General features: G+C 38.2%; 1 protein-coding gene across 12 annotated transcripts in view; it reads left to right on the top strand.

Moving 5' to 3' along the window:
- sgcg (sarcoglycan, gamma) overlaps nt 1–12,677 on the top strand; it is a 427,114-nt gene that overhangs the window by 336,880 nt on the left and 77,557 nt on the right. For 2 of the 12 annotated variants that reach the window (XR_007957197.1, XM_052026704.1), the window contains exon 6: nt 12,045–12,172. The exons of the other annotated variants lie outside the window; for them this stretch is intronic. Coding sequence is in view for 1 of the 2 variants with exons in the window: in XM_052026704.1 (XP_051882664.1) it covers nt 12,045–12,172 (128 nt within the window). In the remaining variant the exon portion in view is untranslated. The remainder of the gene's footprint in view (nt 1–12,044; nt 12,173–12,677) is intronic. 12 annotated transcript variants of the gene reach the window in all.

The raw sequence follows: 12,677 nt of genomic DNA, 5'->3' as shown, positions 1-12,677 counted from the left end.
CCTGTGGGGTGCCTGATGTGCACTGTGTTTGATGAAGTGTAACAGGAGTACTCCAGTACTCTGCCTGTGCTGGGCACCAGGTTCATTAAGATCTCAGAAAAATAAATAATTGGAGCAAAGCCTCATCAACTGCTGACCAGGAGGATTAAATTTTGAAATTTATTCCCTTGTAGTCTTCAAGAAAGTGAGCAAAAAAAAAGTTTAATTATTTAATCAGGCCATTCAATGGGCCTGTGATATCTCTTTGAAACAGCTATCCTAATTAGTCCCACTTTATTCCATAGTCCTGCAAATTCATTCCTTTTAAGTGCTTACTCAGTTCTTTTTAGGAAGTTACTATTGAATCTATTCCACCATCTCTTCAGGCAGTCTATTCTAAACCATAACTCACTGTGCAAAAGAAATCAAATTTCCTCTTTTACTATTAACTTAAAAATATGGTTAATATTTATGAAAACTGTAAATATACATCAGCTTACTGAAGATCAAAGAATGTATGTTTATCTAGCACTTTTAAATAACCTCCAGACAACCCAAAATGCATTACAACCAATTCTGAAGTGTGGTTATTGTTGTAATATGGGATAGAAATGTAACTGTGACATTAGAAACAAACTAAGAGTTGCATACCAATTAGTTTAGCAGGAATAGGGAAAATGCTCAAGAGAGTTTTTCAAAAAAAGGATTCAAGGCAGAGGGAGAGGCAATCTAGCTTTAGAAACTGAATAAAGAGGAGGTGAAAGGTGGAGGTGAGTGGCCAAACAGACATATTACATTGATTTCCCATTCTGTTGTTCCATTGACCACAGTAGATCTGAGTACAGCACATCTAGTAAAATGATTGTAATATCAATTTTACCTGGTTTGACCACACTCATCCCCTTACTCCTAATTCCAGTTTAACCACTGGAATTCATTATTTGCTCAGTGGACCATTAAAATTTACCAGGGCAAGAAGCATAGAAATTTCCTGTTCAACATTATCCCACGACTGAGTTCTTGCCACTCAGCTCAAATTTAGGTTAACCAATAGATGAAAGAAAATCAGCTCACTGCTCTACTTTTATAAACAATCAGTCTTCTATTACTGTATCAAACCAATGATTAGCCAATGCATGAAATAAATGTTACCTTTAAACATCCCCTAATACTGAAAAGCCAAAATTCAAAATAAATTTAGCATCAGAGCACAACGAAATATACAAATTAAAATGTCTCACTCTTGCTGAGACTAAGCACCATGCTCTTCTGGCAGTTCAGTTTACTTGCCTCTTACAACACAAGATTTTTGGAGGGAATTTTTGGGTGAAGTTGGAAACATATAAAAAGATTTCATATAAAAATTTTATATAATAATTAGTCAATTAAAACTAGTAATGTAAAACAGAATTCAATAAATGGATGGGAGTTGTTTGGACAATGTTGATTTCTCCTGCAATATTATTGAGTCCTGTTCTGTTTTTCTTGCTATTTGTACTATTCAGGAAATCTTTACCATAGGGTACAGCTGTTATTGAATGTCAAAGGTGCTGATCATCCTTAAAATGGACAACTGTTGATGGTCATCCATTTGCTGAAATGATCATAACTTTCAATCATCTGTATGTCCAATATTGATGTGTTGCCTTTAAAATACATTTAAGCAGCAGTAGTTTACATACTCATCAAATGATTAATATGGGGTACTTGGCAACTCGTTCCATGTTGATGTCTGACATAATTTAGACTTTCAAAAATGATGTTCCTAGATCCATAGGTTTCTATAAAGCCACCCAGAAGCATCCATTATGCTGCCACATTTCTATCTATCTGTAAACATATTTCTGATTTTTTTCTACATTTGTTTTTCTACTGGTATTCTATTGCTATTCCTGCATATTATTTAAAATGTTTCTGTAGTTAAGGCAGTGCTTTCCATTGGATCACTAAAACTGTCTCTCAGGAGTTAGAACAAGGGTCTCTGAAATGTTTCAGGATTGCAGGAAATCTTCTTGGAAAGAAACCTTTGAAGATGCTAAGCATATGAAGGAAGTAGTCCTTGTGACAGAGAATGGACATCATGTATTAAAGTGTCTCTTGCTTTGAGTGCTATTATATCCACTGTTGGTGCCAAACACTGTGGATAAGTGACTCATGGAAAGGAGTTTAAGTACTCCATCTAAAGAAAGCTTTAACTAAATTGAAGATGGCCACAAGTGTACAGCAGACTAGCTTGTAGAGGCATCTAAGACCAAAGGACACAGGAATGGAATTACCAGATTTATGGAAAATGGAAAAGAAGTTTGTGTATTAAGAGAGAGCCAGGTGTTTGGGATGGTACCTGAATTATGACCCTTGTAAAGAGCCTTAAGAATGGAGGATGGAAATTCTTCATTCCCATTGCTTTTCACCCTTTACTCTGATCCAAAGTTTTTGGGGGATATTAAGGGCTTTCCTCAAATTCATTGAAAGGTCTCAGCAAGATTCTCATTGAAACCTTTGGAATGGCCACATAACTTGCCTGGACATTATAAATGCCACAGAGCTGCCTTAAGATGTTGTGGTTCTCCTATAGGAGCATCTTTCCCTGTTGAATTAGAAGGAACACAATGGTATAAGGGGAGGAATCAACTGTTATTGATTTTTACTGATTTGTGTCAGTGGAACAGAAGGCCTGTGAATGGAGGAATTCATTATGTATGCTGCCCTTGTGGCTGCTCTCCTATTATGCCGTGCATCTTCTGCTTCATATGTTTATCCATTTTATCCTTGGCGATAATCTATGATTGATGATCTTAAGAATATTTGATTGCAGACCTAATCTTGTACATGTGAGGTGGATGGGAATGAGGAGTGTAAACTGCTCTGAATTGTGAGTTATTTTAGCTCCTTCTCTTTGCACTGAGTTGTTTTTGCTGTTACATGAGATGGCATTCAGGAAACTATCCTCCAAATAACTCAGGCAGCACTGATGAAAGGCACATAAATGATTTATGTTCACAACACATTGGAAGAAGCAAGTTATGGAGAAGCAGAAATTTTTAAAAACTGCTGAAAAATCTGAGTTGGAAGCTAAAAGTTTTTTTGCAGATGGCACAAATACCGAATGCGCAGATGTGCCAGCACACAAATGCTGCACTGAATGAAAGGAGTAACTTCCAAGTTCAGTTTACCTTGAAGAAACAGGTGAAGCCTGTAAATCAGTCAAGCAACTATTATCTGGGTAAATATAGAGGTCAAAGGGCAGACAAATATTGAGAATCAGTGTGGATCTTATTTGAATAATTATCCCATGGAAATTAGTCCTGTCTTTGTCAGTGCAGCTTCATTTTACCTAATGGACAATTCAAACTGACTACAAATCAGACTGGTCTCCAGTTTTCATAAGTCTGGAGACATATAACAATTGCACCATGTTATCAGAATATCATTTCTGCCTGATAACATTGCAACAAAAACAAATGTGTTTTCAAGGTTAAATAAATTATTATTTTCTATTTTACCGAAAGTAAGGTGGCTTGATTAAATAAGATACAGAGAACTAACTTCATTTGCAATTTGAAGACTATAACTCATCATACAATATACTATAAAGGTGCAAAAACATCCTAAAAATTGATGGTGGGTCCACTTTCTCAGCCTCAGATTACAAATGTTAACAAAATACCGAATAAATTGTTTTTGTAAAAAATCAACAAATAACCTAAAAGATGTTTTATTTTAAATTATCCTTAAATTTAAATTTTGAACAGAGCTATCATGCAGAAAATTATATATCCTTTGACTTGACACTGCAATTAAAATTGATCTACATACTTCTAAAATTCAGACATGTTATCATCCAGTCATCAGCTCTTGATTGATCACTTCTCTTTTTAGTCAATTGTGCCTTCATTACTAGCCCTATGTCTTCACCAAGCTTCTCAATAAAACCATCACACTTTAGTTTCACCTAATATTTCTGGGTTGTAAAAAGTATGATATGTTTTAAATGTTCTGTTTTCGATGGAACATGCACTGCAGGACCTAAGAATAAAATAAATCAAAACAAGTATCCCTGCTCATAAACATTACCTATGATATGACCCTGGCCAGCTGGGTGTATGATACATTTCTCAAGTGGTACTGACTGAATAAGTCATGAATGGTGGGTTACAATCCCTGGGAAAAGGAATATTTATAATACATCAAGCCTGGCAATGTCTATCACCTGTGTGCACTATCTTTTACTATTTGGAGCTGAATATAAGCATGGGAATTACAATTCACCTGTGCATAGTCAATATAGTGCAGTCAGCATGTCAACTACATGCTGCCCAAATACTATAAATATTTCTGCTTGCAGCCAGTGCTAACTGTGTTGTTCACTAGTTCCATCTTCAGCAAGAGTCTCAATAGGATTATTTAAGGTTAGTGTGCACCTTTTAACAAGGAGGTGCACTGCAGCTGCAGGAGGTGATGAGATCTCAAGCAGCTTTAACATTAATCCCTTTCGTGTAGCTTCGACTGCAAAAGCCCTAACCTCCACAGTTCTTTTCCTAAACCTTTCCTTCTCTCTTTCTTTGTTTCCTCTCTTAAGGTGCTTATTAAAATCTACCTCTTTGATCATATGCTTAGTTAAGAGAGACCTGGCTCGGTATCAAACCCCATTTGTCAAAATCTCTGTCAAGCACCTCAGAACATTCTTCTACATTAAATATACTTGTGTAAATATATTTGTGTTTATTGTTGATTTTGCTGTGGATGATGGGTTGCCATGGGAGATAGAGCGCACCAAGGTTTATAGGTGCTGCAGTGGAGGTCTTGGTTGAAGAGTTAGACAGAGGAGAGACATTCTGGACACTTAAGGCAGATAGAGGTCACACGGATGTGCTAAAGTGATGGATGAGATCGCTGCCAGTTTAGCTCCAACAGCATGAAGTAGGGCAGGAGGAAGGTTAATGATCTTTGACAAATGGTCAAGGTCAATGAATGGCATAATCTTACCCTCTTTATTATTGGCCACAACCACTGCTTAATACAGCAGTCTTCACTCATCTTTTCAATAATCTATATCAATCTGCCCTTGTTCTTAACATTGATAGTGCCTCACTCTCACGCATTTAGCACTGTTAACTCACACTCTCACACTTCCCTCTCTCAGTGAGGGTGACAACACCTTATAAAATATTGAGTGGAGAAGGAATCTGCAAGCAGTGAGTCACTGGGCACAGGGCAAAGAAAGGTGCAGCTGGCTGGTCACTGCAATGCAAGGCTGTACAATGGGCCAGATTACAAAGAAGGACAAATGGATGGAATGGAACCATGCAAAAATACTTGCTTTCAAAATGGAAGAGCATGGATAATTCCAATAGCAGTTTGGCATAGGACATGGTACAAAGCTCGGAACCCTTTTTTTTTGACATGACTGACTCCTGCATCACACCTGTGGATTGAATAATACCGCAGAGCCTGGGGAGAATGCCTCAGTTTTTATTGCAGTGCATTGGAAGAATGGGTGTTCCACCGGAACCTCAGAGTAGTGTCAAGAAATCTCAAATTTCTGCTATAAGGGGTTAAGGGTTATGGGGAGAAGGTGGGAGAATGGGAATGGCGGAGCAGATTCAATAGGCCAACTGGCCTAATTCTGCTTCTATATCTTATGGTCTTATGGTCTATAGAAGTCTGTACTTTTGCTGCTATGACTCAGAATCTGAGCTTCCAATTCATTGCAGCATTCTAGCATGGTGAATTCCAGTGGCAATTTGGCAAAGGACTTGGTACAAAGCTTGAAATCCACTTTTGTTGACATGACTGTCTCCTGCATCACATCTGTGAACTGAATAATAATGTCTGTCCTCTTCAGATATTGCTGCCTGGTGGGGCCTCTTCTCCAACTACTTCCCCATCTATTCCTCTTCCTCCCTCTTCTTATCCTGCTCTGGCCTCTGTTCTCCCAGTAATGATCATTGGAAGGAAGAAAATCCACCAATCCATTATTATCAAGGAGCAAACAGTCTGTGCACTAGTCTTTGGGGCTACAAACTAACTACTTAAACTGCCACTGGTTATCTCCCAGTGTAGCGATTTAATCAACTCAAAGAGAAACTAATAATTATAGAAGCTAGCAACAGCCAGGAAACTAAACCACCACGAACCAACAAGTGGCTAAGTGACATTAAATAGTGCTCTTGAAGGGTCCTTTATACTATTGAGTTTATACATGTGAGGTTAAGAGAGGACAATGGCAGAGAATATAGTTCTAAACTGGCAGCTGCCATAAAATCAGAATTGCATGCTAATTGGTTTGCCAGCTCCACATACTTCCAGCGGACATTAAGGCCAAGTGCACTAACCCCTAAACCAAAATGTCATCTGCTGCCCTTTGGGTCAAATATGAACAATGCCATTCTAGAACCCTAAATTGGCCAACAAACTAGCACTGCTCAGCCTAATTTTCTTTCCTTTATATGTGAAAACTTAAGTAACATAAAAAAATTTTCAAGAAGACAGAAACCAGGGATATTTCAAGTATCAAATTGAAAATGTTTGCATTCCTTGTCCTCTTTCCCCTATCTTGCTTACAATTTCAAGGATTTCATTTGTGTTTTCATGATTATTACAAATTCCCATTAATTGCTTCAATTATAACAATTTCTGTCTTTAAAAAAAAAGAAAATGAGAATAAAATCTTCAAATTAAATCCATGCTCAACTCTATTTAGAACAACCCACTATAAAGGATGAGCACGAATGCTAATTTTTTTTCCATTTCAATAAATATTATTGTTTAAGCTTTAAATGCTTATAATAGCATTGAGGCTGGAAGTTTGAGTCACTGAATCTGACATTATGATGGAGCTGAATTAATGTACACAATGACAAAATTGCTGAAGCTTCCCAACCTAACGACTGTAAATCTACCAATGTTAATTGAGCTCAGTTTCCTCACTCTGTTAAATTCAATTAATCTTCCAAAGAATGAAGGACCAGTTTAAGCATGGAAGAACATTCTACTCAGTGGATATTTGCATATTTTAAAATCAGATATTGCCCTGTCCAGGAACCATCTCCATGAGGAGTCTGCAATGGCACTTCTCATGTTTGTTAAAAGCTACCCATAGGGAAAATAAATCAAACCTAAAACCTGTTGCCAAATTGGCCTTTTCTCGAGGTTTAACTGGGTAGATTACAGCAAATAGACATCACTCAGCCTTTGCATTTGATTTGATGCAGGTAAAAGAAAACATTAGGTACATTCCTAGTAGCAGACGAAATACTTATTGTTCTCATCAAATGTCCTTGGTTGAACTTTTGAACCTAACAGAAATGTATGCCAGTAGCTCTTTTGAGCATACCTATACTTTATGTAATCTGGATATGAAGATGCTCACTATTAGATAAGGGCATTATACAGAAGCTATAGAAAGAAGGGAATTCACAATTCGATCTGGACAAGGATACTTAAACTCAAAAGGGTGGAATCCTTGAAGCCATGGGAGCTGATTCTGTAAACCAAAATTGCCAATGGAAATTCAAAGCTAAGTGGCTGCTCACAAAGAAATTAGATTGCATAATGTTGAATTTAGTACAATTTCAATGAAAAATAAATGGTACAGGCAGCTCCTGCATCATGGCTGTTTGGGTTACAGGAATCTGCCTTAACAGAATCACTACCCAAACATGCAAAATAAAATTCACTCTCACGGATCTTATGTGGGGAAAAAAAGTAAATAAATCAACACAATAATTTTTTTGGCTCACATTTCTTGATGCTATGCATTACAGAAAATTGTGATAGCCCCTGTTAACTAGGAATGCAAATCCCTGCACACACACCCCTCCCCTACCCCCCTAACATGGGTGTCACCTGTAATTGAAAGTCAGGGACTTCATGTAAATTGCATTGTCTACATTTTTTCATTTTGGGTTCTCTGTATATCTGAAGCCCTAATGCACAGCGTCCCCGGGATGTACAGTGATGTGCAGTGATGTCCATCATGTATCTAGACAAGGCTCCTGTAAGGTTCAGCCTGGCATATATGACCTGTACTTTTCACAGCTTCTGTGTGATATAAAGGTAGCCTGCCAGACTAGGTTCATGGCCAGCACCTGGAGCTGCACGGAGTCCCACTCATATAAGTCCCTTTTAAGATGTGTACTTACCCTGCTTCCCTTTGAGCTCCCAGCACCACATATCCTACCTCACCCCCGACCCCAAACCTGCCCTGGCCCTAGACCCAGATCTTGACTTCCCCCTCCTTTCAGTGTGCACATCAAAGAACATCCCAAACTATTGTCATGAGAGTCCCAGCGGCAGGTTCATGAGCACAACATTGATTGACCTGATGCCAAACTGTCTCAAGGATCTCTGGAGGTGCTGACTAATTCCTAGGCACAGTTTTTTATTTTATGGTCCGTGTTCTGTTCTTTACTACATCTGGTTAGGAAGCCAAATTTTCACATTGTACTATGACTAATATATTCTGGGTAGCAATGCATCATGCTGCTCTCAGATCCACATAAGGTTGCCTGAAGAAATAACAAATAAATCTAGAATTTATCATCAAAGAATTTGACATTCCTGAAGGAGAACCTATCACAGAGAGAGACCTGGCACATCATGACAGAAGGGAGCTCATGGGCTCAAGATCATTGGATGCCATCCAAGCTGTGATAAATATCTGAATAAAAGAGAACCAAATCAGCTTAGAAGTAACAATATGTCCTGATGTGACAACAAATCTATTTAAAATTCAGAAGCTCAGTGAGATTAAGTATGCTGAATGTAGGCCTGACCTTCCAATAAAAGCAGTGTTTTTGCAAGGATCAAGCTGAACTTGTGAAGGTGGCCACATTTTTGCTGCATAACTGATTATATCTATGAAGAATAAGGTTTATTTTGTGGAACATGAACTGTAAAGAGCTGAATCAAATCAACTACTTTTCTGGAATTTAAATATGCATAATGACACAGATTCACTCGACAGAAATAGAATGAAAGGAAGTGTGTTTTATTAGTTTGATTAGCTTGCTTTACCACTTATCAACACTTCATTGTCTAATTTGGCTGGGCTAAGGATCTCAAACTACAGAACAGCACTGTACTTCAATCTTGAATAAAAGCAAAACAGGCTAGAAATACTCAGCAGGTCAGGTAGCACCTGTGGGGAGAGAAACAATGTTAGTGCTATTGGTTAACAAGCAGTGTGCATAAAATATTTATTGATCGAAGAAAATCTCAAACTATTGCTGTGTAAGGTTTAATACCCTCAGCAGCTGTGTGAGCCAATTCAGGCTCTCCAACACAGTATGCTCCCATTTAGAAGTCTACTTACCTGCTGCATCTTTAGGGTCATATGATGTGAAATAACAACATAACGTTCAATATTATAATGCAGTAAATGTCTCAGTGTGACTTCAAGTGACACTGGAAGAGTTAGGAGAAATGACTGAAAGAGTGGCTAACGAGGAGGGAGCAGGGGGAATTGCAGAGAATCTGGTTCAAAATATCTAAAGCCTTTGCCACCGAGGATGAAGCAGAAGGAGAGAAAAGTGCACAGGAGCCCAAAGTCAGAGGAAGGAGGACTTGGCACAAAGGTAGTCCTGATCCTTGTAGCATTTTGGAGAGGAATCCTGAAATTATCTGTGGAACTTAGAGGGTAACCAAGGCTTAGTAAGAGGTAAAATATGGAACTTTAGTTATGGGGGGGGGGGGGGGGAGAAGGGCTTTATGCAAAATGGAGCTTGGGAAAACACCAGAGCTAAGATTAGATATGTCCAATCTGGAGACAACAGAAGCGAAACTCCAGAAATATGAAATTAAAATAACAAGTGCTGAAAAACATAAAACAGGTTCGCCTGCTACTGTGGAGAGAGAAACAGAGTTAATGTTCCTTGGACTCTCTGGACTGCTGCCTGATCTGCCCAATACAAAAGGGAAATCCTACAGATGCAAGGAATCAGAACAGTTCTGGAGAAATTTCATCAACCTATAATATTAACTTGGTTTCTTTGTCCACGTATGCCACCTGCCTGTTGAGTATTTCCAGCACTTTCTACTTTCATTTCTAATCTGCTAATTCTTTCTTGGCATTTTCTGCTTTCATTTCTGAAGATGTATTTAAGGGCTTCACCATGGTGAGCATATTTTTGGTTTGAAGAAGGCAATGGTGTGCAGCTGGAAATTCATTGTACCTGTGACATCTTGCTTTTTATCAGTCAACTCAGAATTATTTTTATGGGAATCAACAGAATCAGCTGGAGCCTTCCCAATGTTCAAATATGCTGGCTCATCCATGTGCAGAAGTCTGAAAGCTAACCTGATAGCTTAGCACCAGCCTTATAGCCAAACATAATGCAAGAGGGTTGGGGCTGGGCTTTATCAACATACAGAGGCAAACTGAGGCCCTGCTCCTGTATAATAGGTTGGAAGTTTGCTCTAACAAAGTAAATGGCATTTCCTCTTGTGTTCCACAAAGTATCTCCCATAGTATTTTTCATTAAACAGTAAAGGAACTATTTACATGTTAAGGTAAAGCTACAAAAAAACATTCAGAGAGCAATTAAGACTGAAGAAGACAGCCTTTGAAAACTGGAAAAATAAGAACAATAATAACGTTAACATTAATGTTAACATAGCATGAGGAAGAAGTATATTGAAAAATTAAAACAAACAGTGAAATATTTCACAAGCATTTCAGCAGAAGGAATATTGTTAAAAGCAAGAAGGAGGCAAAGGGTGGGGAAGGATAGTTCCATTTTTAATGGTCTTGACTTCAGGAAGCACCTTAGAAATCATAATGTTGTTAGGAGAGAAAATATGGCAAGTGAATTTTGAAGTGATCGAGAACAAGATGAGTGATATCCATTGCACATACCAATGCTTTAGATATATGAATAGATTGGCTGATATTAAAATAAATGATATGGCTAATTCTCTAAAGACTGCAGAAGTGCAGATGAGATGGGGAATTGGCTAAAAAGCATGGAAATATAACATGATGTATTTTGATTAAAAGAAACAGCTGCAATTGGAATTAGAGTCAGTGCTGTGGAGGGCCGGAGGAATTCAGAGCACCAAAGGGTTGACTTCATGAAGCTATAAGACCATGAAATAAACTCTCAGAATCCAAGGTTTTATCTTGTGTAGAATATAAACACTGAAATGTTACATGGATTTATATTAATCCTCAAAAAACATCATTTATATTATCCTGTTCAGTATCAATCTCACTATGTATTAAGAGAGGCTTTTCTTTGCAGATTTAATAGGATGCTGCCTGGTACCGGAAAATCAAAATACAGTGAAACGATATTGGCTTTATGAGGTTGTGTAAATGATATTGGAAATTCGGGAGCTGGAAACCAGATGTTCTAAGTGTTGAGGTCATAAGCATTAGGTATATATACAAGATTAAATGAAGAGATTTGGGTTAAAGGACAGGATGTTTCTTTAGGGAGCTGCAGAGCTGTAAAATTAATTTCTAGGTTTTGTAGTTATAGAGTCATAGAACTGTACAACATAGCCCACCACATCCATGCTGATCGTTTAGCCCACCTACACTGATCCCGTTTGCCCACATTAGGTCTGTATCACTCTATGCTTTGCCTTTTCACGTGCCTTTTTAAATGTTTCTTAAACATAATGATTGTATCTGACTCCACCACCTCCTCTGGAAGCGAGTTCCAGGTATCAATTACCCTCCCTGTAAATAAAACATTTCCCTCAGTAAAAGCTGACACTGTCCCAGACCCATCACCCACATTATAATGCTGTAGTGGGAAGTGCTGGTTCCAATCTACTTCCTAAGATTCAACACCAAACAAATTTTCAACTTTTAGGAAATTAAATATATAAAGAAAGCTGATATGTGCCAACAGTAAGACGTTGAGTGCAGGCCAAGGTTCAAACAGCCTAGTTGGCTGCAACACTCTTTTGAACCTCACTGCCCTCCTGTAGGATGACTTCCAGGTGCCATGGCTTTTAGCAGCTGCTGTGTGACCTCTGAACCCTACGAGCCAGGAACACAATTATCTCAGGACTTGCAGCTAACCCATGGTTTCATTGCCGATTTTCATTCACAGGAATGCTCCTCAGCATGGGCCTGTTCCAGGTGTGTGCCAGTCACAAAGTCTTCACCGCCCATCCTCTGACAGATGCAGTGCTTCTTGAAGGAAGTTTCAAGCCAACATTCTCAATACACAGCAGAAGGGTATTTGGCCTGAACTGAAATACTTCCTTTATTGTCTGCTGTATCTCAATCTCCTTAATTTTTTTAGATAACTTTTGCAATAATTTTAGATCATCTCTTTATAATTTATTCTGCTGTCTTGTGCAGCTTATTCTCAGAGGTAAACCTTGTAACATTTTATTTTATTCTTTGTGAGCATCACTGGGAAGACCAGTATACATTGCCTATCTTTAATCATCCTTGACAAGAAAGTCTTCTTAAACTATTTCAGAGGATGTTTAAAACTCAGTCACATTAATATGGGACTGGAGCCTAAAAGGCCACACTGAGTCAGAACAGTGGATTTCCAGACAATCCAATACTTCCATGTGTGTAATTAAAGGTGCTATACCTTTTCTTCCAGAGTCATTATTGATTAACTGAACTTTAATTCCACAGCTGCTAGATGAGATTTGGACTCATGTTCTCAGGATCATTTATCCAGGTCTCTGGTAGTAACATAAAGACTATGTTACAGTACCCTGAC

The sequence above is a fragment of the Pristis pectinata genome, chromosome 11, assembly GCF_009764475.1.
Source record: "Pristis pectinata isolate sPriPec2 chromosome 11, sPriPec2.1.pri, whole genome shotgun sequence".
Classification (NCBI taxonomy): domain Eukaryota; kingdom Metazoa; phylum Chordata; class Chondrichthyes; order Rhinopristiformes; family Pristidae; genus Pristis; species Pristis pectinata.
This window is presented reverse-complemented; position numbering and strand designations above follow the sequence as displayed.